Raw genomic sequence first — 12,125 nt, 5'->3', positions numbered from 1 at the left:
ATGATTTTTTTCCAACCCTGCCTGATACACTATTAATATAGATTTTCTTCATTCTTAGAAAAGAATGAAAAAAATATAGCTTCATGCATGCCAGCTCAGCCCAAATGCCCAGTGCACCATGGTGTTATGAAATTTTGTCTCATCAAAATGTAGAGAACAAAAGGGAACTTGCTTTCTCACTTTGGCCAGATTGCAGCATTTTTGTAGCAAATTCTTTGTTGGCCCTATGTGTCGGGCAATCCATGATTGAGGAGCCTGAGATGGAGCAAAGATTCTAACCTTAAGAGGCCTTCAGCCTCTTGTCTCCTATTTCTGAGCTCTCCTCAGAGGTTACATTATATTTCTTGTGAATTCCAAGAATAGGTTTTGTCTCCCAACCAACACTATCTTGTAAGTTAGTTGTTTGGAGTGTAGACTTAAGTGTGTGTGTGTGCTCAGTACTGGAATGGACCCCAGGGCCTCCTTGTGCATGCTAAGCAGGTACTGTACCACTGAGCTACACCCCCAGCACGAGTCTAGACTTTGTGATAAAGGAAAGGGAGAGATTTTTACATAGATATGTGCACATTGCCAAATCTCTTGTTTTCTTTGCAACCTAAGAGAGCTTCCCTACATGTTCTCTTTACTTTTTGAATTCAGTTTTCTATCTCATAAGCTTTGAGTTGAAATATTAGTTCTACCATTTACTAGATGCATAGCACAGAACAGTTCACTCAGCTTCCCTGAGTCTGTTTCTTCTTTGAAAATAATATTGATATTACCTAGCCCATAGAGTTAGCCCATAGATTATATAATATATGTGTATGTCCAAATTTATAACAGGTGTTCAATAAATTCATTGTCTCAGATTAGACCCATGTGTTTGGAGATATTTGCCAGAATATGAGTACCTTTGAAGTACAATTATCATATCCAATGAGCTTACTACACATGTAATTGCAACTACTTTCTATTTTCTCCACTCACTTTAGGATCATAAAAAGACACCTGGTGAAGGTGGCTTTTGTGTGGCTCGGTCTCTGCCTTTTTGCTGGTATCTAATGACTACCCTTTGGGCACTGTCTGGCTCTTGTCAGCTGAATTTCTTTATTTGGTAACTTTTCCAGCAGTATTAACCTTAATGAAAGTCTGTACCTAATTATGTTCTCACTGAGATTAGGCAGTGTTTTACAAACACCCATCAGAATTTAAGCAGGATCTTTCTTTTTCCCTTCTTAGGTTGTTCTGGTCAGTTGTTTCTCTTAGAAAATGGAACTCAGGGTCCAAATAAGCTGTAACCTGGGGAGCTCCTAATAGCAGGATCCAGACTTTTCTCCAGTTTTCCACTTTTCCAAATCCTTTCCTATAGCTGCAACTATTTACTGTCAGATTCTCAGAGGCCTATCCCAAAGGCCAACATATGTCATACTTTTCTTGCAGCGTTGGATATCAAATGTTATAAACATGGTTAATGCTCTTGGATTCCTCACCAGTTCCAATTTCAGGGGTGGCTAAAAGCCACCCCTTCTGGTGGTAGGTGCCTCTCTTGCTGTAGACTCTGGTGATGCCAACATCTCAAGACTTCTGCCTCTGGCACAGTTGACCACTGCCATGCTCCTGTTTCCTATAAGATTTACCATAGGGTTTATTCTGCAGCTAAGAAGGCAGGCTACTGGGAACAACCTTTCTGTTAGTCATTTTTAGCCCCTAATTTCAACAATGACCTCCTGGCATGGGAAACAAAGCGATAGGAACAGGAGACACAGAACTGCTAAGGCACAAGAGTATCTACCCAGGCAAGAGTGATGCAGAGCTATTTAGTTGTGCAGCCAGAGAAAAGAGTGTCAGTATCTGTGTAGCCCCTTGATCTAATGCTGTTAAAAGCCAGCTTATCCACAGAAGACCACAATCAGGTGCCTGACAGCCTAGCATAATTTTGTTACCTGTGGGAGACCCCTGTAGACTAGTAATAGGAGTAAAGATATTTACCTGTGCTTAAATTCTGGTTGGAAACCAAAGCGAAGTAAGATTGGGGTGATTGGAACCTGGTGCTATGATGCATGCCTGTGGTTCCAGCTACTCAGGATGCAGGGGCAGGAAGATCTTGCCAGCCTGGGCAATGTATAGTAAGACCCCTCATCGCACAAAAAAAAAAAAAAAAAAAAAAAAAAGGGAGGCTGGGCATGGTGGCACATACCTTTAATCTCAGCAGCTTGGGAGGCTGAGGCAGGAGGATTGCAAGTTTAAGCCCAGCCCCAGCAATTTATCAAGACCTTGTCTCAAAATAAAAAATAGAAAGGTCTGGGGGATTGGTTTAGTGGTTGAGTGTCCCTGTGTTCAATCCCTGGTACCAAGAAAAAAAAAAAAAAAAGGTGGATATTGGTTCATAGAGTATGGCTGTTTTATTTTCTATGGAATGATTGCTTGTTTAATATAGTTTGAGTGTTGTTTTTTTTGGTTTTTTTTTTTTTTTTTTTTTTGTTTGTTTTTTTTTTTTTCTATAGCTACTAAGGGGCTCTATAAAACTTGGGATTTATAACATTTCTGACACAAACATGGTTTTATTAGCTTGAATTCACACAATTCTAAAGGCAGATGGGACTTAATTTTAATATTCTCTCCTGGCTTAAAGTCTTACTGCCAGGTAGTAGGTGAGGGAATAGTTCACATTCTCTAGCTCACAGTCTATTAACGTTCCGCCCTCTCATGCTAAAGCAGCAACACAAAGACCCTCAAAAGCATACAAATTTTTTAAATTTTGTTTTGCATTTTAATGGCTGGTAAAGTGTGCAGTGGTGACTGGATGCTCTTGTTAATACTGTGTTCCTTGAGTATGCATGGGCTAGTTGGAGTAGGAGTTGTCCAGTAGCCTAGAGATGAGTAGACTCAGGAAGACATGGAGGTGCTCAGCCATCTCAGCCTTCAACAGCAACCAGAAGCCAGGCTGAAAGTGTGAGCCGAAAGGGGAAATTTTAGGGAAACAAGAAGAGGTGGAAGAGACTTGAAAGAGGACATATTCCTAAATCTAAGTGACTAAAGATTTCAGTCCTTTGGAGGATCTAACCCAGGGGCACTTTGCCACTGAGCTACATCTCCAGGCCTTTTTTATTTTTTATTTTGAAACACGGTCTCACTAAGTTGTAGAGGATCTTGCTAGGTTGCTGAGGCTAACCTCAAACTTTTGATCCTCCTGTCTCAGCCTCCTGAGTCACTGGGATTACAGATGTGTTCCACTGTGCCCAGCTAAGAGTTCAGTCTTTATGGAGATATATGAGCAAAAACTAAGATGTAGGCCTGGGCTTCAATTCCTGAGTAGGGTACATTGTCTTGGGCTTATCAGGAGGAAATATCTGAGCATTTTGCACCAACAGAATCCTGTTAGTTTGTTTGCTTCTTTCCTGAATCCAAATCTTCATCCCCTTCCTGTTATTGTCTCTTCATCTTTCCCCACCCCTTTGCCACCCAGCCTCTCCAATCCCCAAATATCTGAGCAGTTCAGTTGACTCAGGCCAGAAGATCGCCGCTTTTTGTCCATGTGGTCCCAAGGGACATATTCTTTCTTCCCCCATAGAACTTCACCAGGTTGGTCCTCACCTGTGCTACCTCATTTAGGAGGAAGAATGATAATTTCTGAAGAGGAGCAAGGCCAGCAGTTATGGGGAGGGTCTGAGCCTAGAACAGAAAGAGCAGAGGAGGGAAGTAGTAGATCATTTATTGTGGGGCTTCTTCCTGAAGGCTAAAGACAATTTCTATTGAATTTGGATGTAGAAAAATATTGGTAGGGGGCTGGGATATGGCTCAGTGGCAAAGCACTTGCCTCATATCCACAAAGCCCTGGGTTCGATCCCCAGTTCCAAAAAATATATATGTAAGAAAAAAAAGAATATTGTTAGGACTTTCTGTTTCTCATTCCTTTCATACCTTTCTGTTGTGTCTTCTTCTCTGCAGTGTGGTATGACAGTGAGATAACAGTCCTCTGATCCCCTCAACAACATACAAGTATTTAATCCCCAGTCAGTGCTAGGGGCACAGTGGGGAACGTTCCCAAGAGCTTAGAGAAGCTGCATGTAAATGAAAGCAATTCTAGAAATACTGGCGTAGTGCTATGTTGGGGAAGAATAGGGCATTATGGGAACACGCAGTACAGAAACCTACGCTGAAGGGACTGCACAGAAAGGAAGGGGGCTTAGATGCTGAAGGAAAAACTCCTGTGTCATCTCAGAGTTGCCTTGGGAAAATCCAGTGTGGCCACGCTCTGTGGTAATGGTACCAATTCCTGAATGTTCCTGGCTCATGATGCAAGCGTCTTTGCCTTTCATAATTACTGAGTATCTGCTGGGATTCTTTGGGGAGTAAATGGCAGAAGAGGAGAGAATCTGTTTTAAGACAGCCCAAATTAGGACTTTTGTACATTAACTTCAGGTTTTAGATTAACATCTCCTGCCACTTTAAGATCTCTGGGACTTTTCTGTGTTGGTGTTGCTATGCCTTTTGAGGGCAATGACATGTTTTACCAAGAGTTGTCCAGGCTGCCACTAGCTGGGACATGTTGGGCCTGGGCTCTTCTTCAGCATGGAAGGCTGAAATTTTTTTCCTTCCTTTCTTCCCCTTTCTTCCTTTCTCCCTTTCGTTCTCTTTTCTTTTTTGGGGGCACTAGGTGTGGAATGTAGAGCCTCCTGCATGTTAGGCAAGTGCCCCACCACATCCCCACTGGGGATGAACTACATCCCCACCCCTGAAGTTTCTATCAGTGTTGTCAGTCTAAGAGGGAAAAAATAATCAAACCTATACCCCAATAAACATTCACCTACAATACTTCCGTATTACTAATAGTACTTCTGATACTGATCTTATTTATTTATAATAAATTTTTAAAAGTTCTAATATTTTCCCCACACTCAATAGATGCATGTGTGCTCCCCACCCAGAGACCACTGCTCTAGAGACCATTAGTGTTGGGAGAGGTGAAGGCCAAGTTAGTGAATGTAGAAGGAAGAGACGGGAGAGGAAGACTGGGACTATCTTCTTTGGTTTTCCTCCCTCTGTTTAAAGCTCAACACTGAAACTGGAAGCATAGCTGCTGTCCACCGTCACGCCCGCTGCCTGATAGCCATCTCCTTGAACTCTTACCCTGCTTGTCCTAAAGATGCCAAACTTCTTGATAACAACTCACCTGGGCATGACTACAGAGATGGCATTCTGTGGACCACTCTGCCCATTACGCTTTGGGCGCATATGTTAGCACTAGTTTTAAGATGTGAGAAAGACTCGCCGTAAGAGTATCTTGGAGGGAGGGAAAGGAGTGCAGGTGAGCAGCCTTCCAACAGCTAGGAAGGGGCCATCTCCACTGCGATATTAAGTGGTAGAGGCGAGGCCAATAGCTTCGTCAGGAAATTCTCAGTACTTGATAGAGGAATCAGAAAGGTTTTTATTTCTTATTTTTATATTTATCTTTATTTTCCATTTTGAGATAGGATTTTGCTAAGTTACCTAGACTGGCCTTGAACTTGCAATAATCTTGCCTCAGCCTCCTGAGCTAGCTGGGATTAAGACATGTGTCACCTCGCTCAAAAAGGTTTTTGTAAGACATGGGGGAGGCGACATTATCAGCCAGATGGTAGATGAATAGGGAAGACAGAGAGTGAAAGTGCCCTCCTTCTGTCCCTCCTCCCCCACAGGGAATTCCCTAGTGCACCCTGGGAATTCCCTGTCCCATTTGAGTTACATGCCTAGGACTGAGGCCAGGACAGTTGTGGGCCCTTTCTTCCCAGCCTAACTCTGAGCTCCATGAATTCTCCTCTACCCAACCCCTTGCCAGAGCCAGGCTTCTGGCTTAGCTGGCATAATGCTGCCAGGTGGGGCAACCGCGTCTTGACAGGGAGAATGTGGCCAAGTCTTCTGCCCTGCCCCCCACTGGGCCTGCAAACCTTGATGCTACATCCATTGGCAGCTTAGCAGCCGCTCCTACAAATATTTTTGAGTTTGGCTTGATTTGATTTCATATTTATTTATTTATCTATTTTGCAGTACTGGGGATCAAACCCAGGGCCTACCCATGCCAGGCAAGCACCCTACTGCTGAGCTACATCCCAGCCCTGGTTTGAGTTTTCTTTTTCTTTTGTTTAAACTTTCTTGTTGCCTTGAACCCTCTCCAGGTGGGAGGAAGATGGCAGTCCCTCTTTGGCTGAGGCAGATATCACGTCTACTCTTAAAAATGGCCTTTCACTCTTTTTATTTAGCTCCAAGGTGTGAGCATTGGGGATGTGACACTGGATGGAAGGAAGCACATGCATGCGGTGCAGAAGGTGACAGCAGAGAGCTGGGGACGGCACTCAGGGAGCTCTCTCTTCCCTGTGCCAGAGCTGGAGTTTTTTAAAAAGGCCTGGGGCAGGGGCAGATGAAGGGAGGCTTCCCTGAGGCAGCGGCCCACCTCAGGCAGGCCCGGCTTTGTGGAGCAGGATGAGGAAAGGAGGGAGCACTGTGGTCTAGCCCATCGTCCTCTGCTGTGACCTTGAGGCCACACTGTATCCGAGGGGCTGAGTTCAGCAGACAGAGAGTGCGTGGCCTGGCATGCTGAACGGGATGCTGCAGTAGGGAAGGTGCGCCACAACCCCTGGAGGAGTGGCGCTTGGTTTTCAGCAGGAGCTGACACCATCCTGCAGGCCCTGTGATCTCTAGCCCTCCTTCCCCCTGGTCCAGGGTTTTAAGGTATGACTTGAAAGGTTCCCCTCCCACCGTGCTGGGGATAGAACCCAGAGCCTCACACATACTAGGCAAGCTGCCTACTAATAGTACATCCCCAGCCCTTGAAAAGTATGCTGATATCTGTTCCAAAGGAGGGCTGCCTGCAAACCAACTACTTCTTTGTACTATCTGTGTGGGAGCGGCTTCTGCTGCCTCCTTTGGCAAGGTATCATCACTCAGGCAGCTGGGAAGTCCCTCATGAAGTCTGACCTAGCCCCACCCTTTCTGGAGCTGAGCTGGTTCTGATAAAGTGTACTGTGCCCCCAACGTCCTTGGTGTCAGAGGGAAGTTGACCAGAGCCCTTACTTGGTCTGGGCTCTGCAGATCCTCCCAGATCCTGGGCCCTGCACAGGCTCACAGCAGAGGCATAGGTTCCACTGCCGCTGGCTCATCCTGCCCAGCTCGGCAGGGGCCTCACAACCCCCAGTCTGGGGTGGGGGTGATGACTTCACGGCCTAACATTCTCTTTGCCTCTCCCAGCTCATGTGCGTAGTCTGGTTCTTAGAGCCAAAAGCACTCCCGGATTGGGTGGGGCTTTCTCTCTTATGTTCTTAGGGACAAAGTTTCCTCTCATTTTCCTGATGAATTTCTCGGGGAAACCCTTTCCTGTGTTTCCAGCATCCACTCCCTGCCAAGTCTTCCTTCCCCTTTCCAGCAGGCTGTGTGAATATTTGAGAAGCCACTGCAGAGATCAGGGCCCAAAACATTTTTCTGGGCTGGACAAGTATTTGTGCAAAATTACAACTGCTGAGATCAGGGCCTGAAAGTCTCTCTGGGGCTGAAAGAATTGGAATGGAAAGCCCAAAATTGGGGATTGGCTGAGCTCCTGGCCCCACATGGCTTTCCCGTGCAGCGCCACATGTCAGAGAGGATTCCCAAGGCTACTACTGCTCACAGCCCCAGCCTGCCCTGCCCTGCTGCAGGGCGTGCTGGGAACTAGGACAGCCGCTTGACTTCTTAAAGTAGCTATTGTAGGCAATCTCGGTGACTTAAAAGTGGAACAGAGAAATGAGTGGAAAACGGCAGAAAAGAAGCAAATATGTGACTTTGAGGGTGTCCAGGCAAGAGCAGGCCTGACCTTGTATGGTTTCCATAATATGTCCTTCTTCATTGCCTGGATCCAAAAAAGGCCCCAAGGAGCCTTTTTGGAGCACAGAGTGTACAGGTTGGACTCAGATGGACCTGATATCATCACCCTGATGACAGGAAATAGAAGACTAACCATCCCAGTTGTAGACCACGGGAGTAGCACCAGCTTGCTCAGAGGTGTAGAAGAAAGCAGCGCGTGGGCCTGCCCCAGTGTAGGAAGTAAGGTGGCCTGTTTGCTAGGACCAAAGAGAATCCCCCGGAAGCAGAAACTTCAGTGCTAAAATGTGGCAAGCCCCAGTGAAGTGGGGTAAGTTGGGGACACAGATGCCTCCACACCCCACCCTTCTGGATATAGCCTAACATCCAGTTGCCTCCCGTGGGGGACATTGACTGAGTCGTTCAAGGAGTCCTTTAACCTCTCCAGGCTTTAGTTTACTTATATATAAAATGGGGTTCATAGTAGCTGCCTCCTGGGGACTGTGATGTTTTCATGGAAAGACACAGATGTGCCTGGGGAAGCTTCCAGCAGAGTAATCATTTAAATGTTAGCAATCTTATTCATTACTCACTCATTCAGTTCATTCAACAAATTTGGATGTGTACATAGTGCCAGGCGCTGCTATGGGCCAGAGGATCGAAAGCAAAACTCCTACCCTGTGGAGCGGGACAGGTAAACAACCAATGCATAAATCATGCCTGTGTCAGGTGAGAAGACCTGTAGCGGGAAACGCTGGAGCAGGATCAGGGGGGTTGAGAGTGCTGCGGTAGAGAAGTCGCCATTCTAAATACAGCCAGCTAGGTCAGCGTCACCTGAGGGGACAGCAGTCCAGGGACCTGCAGGAGGTGAAGGAGTGAGATCTAGCCCAGGAAGAGGGAGTAACCACGTAGAAGCCTGAAGTCCAAGCCTGTCTGGTGCGTTCAGAGAACAGAAGGAAGGCTGGCTGGGCTGAGCTAGAATTTGGTGAACGTGGGGAAGAGAGGGAAGAGAATATGGTGGCTCATAAGGGACATCAGAGGCCATCGTAGAGGCCATTGCTCTGCAAAAGCCAGAGGATTTTGAGCAGATGAGTGGCATGTACTGCCTTGGGTCTTAAAAAGCACTAGAAGACAGCTGCAGTACCTCAGGCAAGAGATGCTGGTGGTGAGACCAACGTGATGGCGGTAGAAAATGGGAAGGGATTGGGCTTTGAATATATTTTGAAGGCAGAGCTGTTAGGATGTCTGGACCAAATGGGTATAGCAGATGAGAGGCAGACAGAGAGGGTGGGAGTCAGAGATGATCGTAGGCTATTAGTGTGAGAGCTGAGAGGGTGAACACTCTGAGAAGGGGGGTGGCTATTGGCATGCCCCTTATGATATTTAATATATGAGGTCTTGGTTTACCCTCATAAAGGTCTATTAACCCTTGTTCAAGGAGGAAAGGGCTTCTCCTCCCCCTGCATTATGAACACTGCTTCTTGGAGAAATATCCCAGGTAAATTAATAAATTATCAGAACTCCTATTTGACCCTCTAGCATAGTAATCCCAAGTTGACACAACCCTGCTCTCTCTGGTTCTTGGGGAGAAAGAACCACCAAGGTCCTGCCCCCTGGACACTCTGCCCCTGCCTGCCTGGACATCCACATGGCCTCTCCAGAAGGCACCTTCTACAGGCTCTTACTTTCCTTTTCTACTGGGATCCTGATTTCTCAGGGTGGAAGAGGCAGGAACATCTGGCAAACAGTTCAACTTGCTTGTAGTGCTTGTAGTGCTTCTGTCAAACCCTGCTCCCCTGTGGAGCTCAGGTGTGCCCCTCAGCTGGAGGCCGGATGAGGTGCTTGGGCACTGGGCAGCAGGAGGCCCTGGATCACAGCCTGGGGCACTAGGTCCCTAGCCAGCAGCCTGTTCTCTTTCCTAACACTAGCAAGGGCAAGTGGCTTCCATGCCCCCAATGCTGGCTGCACAAGTGTGGACCACAGCTGATCCCACCCCCCACTTCACCGCCAGCAGGCCCCTGCTCCCCAGCCCAGACACTTGGGTATCTTAAGAGCAACTGTGGATGGCATTTTTTTTTTTTTTTTTTTTGGCAGTACTGGGGAATCAAATCTCCCCAGCCCATGCGGATGGCTTTGTTCTGGATGGGAAGGGGAGGCATCTCAGAACCTGCAAGCAATGCTCCCTGAGTACCTGCTTTTCCATTTTCAAAATCTTTTCCAATCTTCGTGTTGACTGAGCATGAAGATGTCCTCTGGCTTTGCTTCCTCTGTTTTGTTTGCAGCTCCTTCCAGCAAAGTATCCCCTTCCCTTGGGTCCCCGCAGCTGTTTTTTCAAGACAAAGGTTGCCCCACCCTGCCTGTGGGGATCCCATCAAACCACAGCCAACAACTCCAGTGCCAAAGCCAGGACTAATCTGCTGCAGTGTGTAAACAACTCAGTGAATGCCAACTGGCGTTAACCACCACATTGGGATTCCACCCTGGCCTTAAAGAGTAATTTTTCTGGGGTCCAGTAGAGGGGCCTAAATTCTTAGGAAGGTACAGAAAATAACTGCCTGTCTCTTTTCCCTAGAATGTACGCCTAGGGTATGTGTGGTGTGTGCAGTGTCATGTGGTTACGTGTGTTGTGTGTGCAGTATGTATGTTTGTATCTGTCGTGTGAGGTGTGTATGTGTGATGTGTGTGCATGCAGGGGTATCAGCATGCATGCGCGTTAGTGCAGAGGATGCTAGCAATCAAGAACAGTGTAGTATCTGAAAACTGTGGCCTTGCCTTTCTTGTTCTTTTTTTATTCAACCTGAATATCAGTAGTACTTCTCTTAGTACCTATTAAGTACTTAGTTCTTAGTAAAATAATATTACCTCTTAGACGTGTGTGTGTGTGTGTGTGTGTATAGAGAGAGAGAGAAAAGCAGGGGTATGCATGCTTAAAGGGTATGACTGTAAGTTACAGTCTCAAAACCTCTGCTCTGACAATCTGCCATCCCTTGGAATCAGGACCTGTGGGTGGGCTCTGCCTCCATCTTGAGGTGACCTTAAGCAGGTAGCTTGTTTGTTCTCTCTGGCCTTTGCTGTGAGCCAGTGGGTGGAATCTGATGCTATTCAAATCATCACCAGTATTTCCACATCAATAATGAGAAAAAGTGCTGTGTGCATCACAAGGAACATGTTAAGGTTTATGTTCTTAGAGCAAGAGCCTGCAGCATGCTCCGGGAAGAGGAGGTGAACTTCTGCCTCTGCATTAGCTTACTCTGGTTGCTAAGAGAAGTGAGCAGCACCTGTCCTGCCACCAACTTGTCACACTTTGCCCATTTTTAAACTAAAAGTTCCATACTGCCCAGTCCTGGGCAAATCCGGATGGTTGGTCACCCTAGCTGGTCTTATATTTGGGCAGATTGGGAAGTGAGGAGTCCTTTTTTAAAAGAGGTTCTTAATGGCCTTGTTATCATTCTTTTGTTCTCATTCTTCATCCTCTCCTTTTCAGGTCTCTCTGGGAACCCTGCAGATCTGGAGAAACGCAGACTTGTGTTTGGACAGAATTTCATCCCCCCCAAAAAACCCAAGACCTTCTTAGAATTAGTGTGGGAAGCCCTTCAAGATGTCACACTCATCATCCTGGAGATTGCAGCCATCATCTCCCTGGTCTTGTCCTTTTATCGCCCCCCTGGTGGAAAAAATGAATGTGAGTGTCTAAATAGCTCAGCAGGTCTCAGATTGGGTTCTTTCCACTACCCGAACCACTCAGCTGACGAGTTATGGCATCAACCCCGACCCCCAGCATCCAGCAGGCTCTCCAAAGGGAAAGAGCTAGCAGTCAAATCTTACTCCAAGGTTTCCCATCAAACCCTTATTCAGAATGCCATGGATCCACTACCCTTACCCAACCAACAAAACCCTGCTTCTCCAAGTGTGCCCACCTGCTTTCTGGCATCAGGGGAACTAGCAGGAAGAGCCTGACCCCACTGGGAACCCTAAGTTCTTAACATGTGACTTGCATTGACATATTTTGTTCTGTTTAGTTGTATGCTTCTTTTGGATTAACACAAATAGATATGGTGGTGGTGAGGTGACACTCAATCCTGCTAACTTCTGATTTCCTCAGAGGATAGCTCTTCTGTCTGGGTTTTCTTTTTCCTTCCTTTTTTTTTTTTTTTTTTTTTTTTCTGTGGTGCTGGGGATTGAATCCGGGGCCTCAGGTATGCTTGGCAAGCGCTCTGCCACTGCGCCACATCCCCAGCCCCAGTGGGCTTTATTTTCTATCATTCTCTTTTTCTAACTGTCCATTTTGTGGAGGCCATGGAAGTGTTACCCTCCTTTCTTAACGTCAGCCAAAGCTC

General features: G+C 46.5%; 1 protein-coding gene across 2 annotated transcripts in view; it reads left to right on the top strand.

Moving 5' to 3' along the window:
* ATP2B4 (ATPase plasma membrane Ca2+ transporting 4) overlaps positions 1-12,125 on the top strand; it is a 93,123-nt gene that overhangs the window by 46,342 nt on the left and 34,656 nt on the right. For both annotated transcript variants that reach the window (XM_079107389.1, XM_079107390.1), the window contains exon 3: positions 11,273-11,470. In XM_079107389.1, the coding sequence (XP_078963515.1) occupies positions 11,273-11,470 (198 nt within the window). The remainder of the gene's footprint in view (positions 1-11,272; positions 11,471-12,125) is intronic.

The sequence above is a fragment of the Sciurus vulgaris genome (genome assembly GCF_902686455.1).
Source record: "Sciurus vulgaris genome assembly, chromosome: 12".
NCBI lineage: Eukaryota > Metazoa > Chordata > Mammalia > Rodentia > Sciuridae > Sciurus > Sciurus vulgaris.
This window is presented reverse-complemented; position numbering and strand designations above follow the sequence as displayed.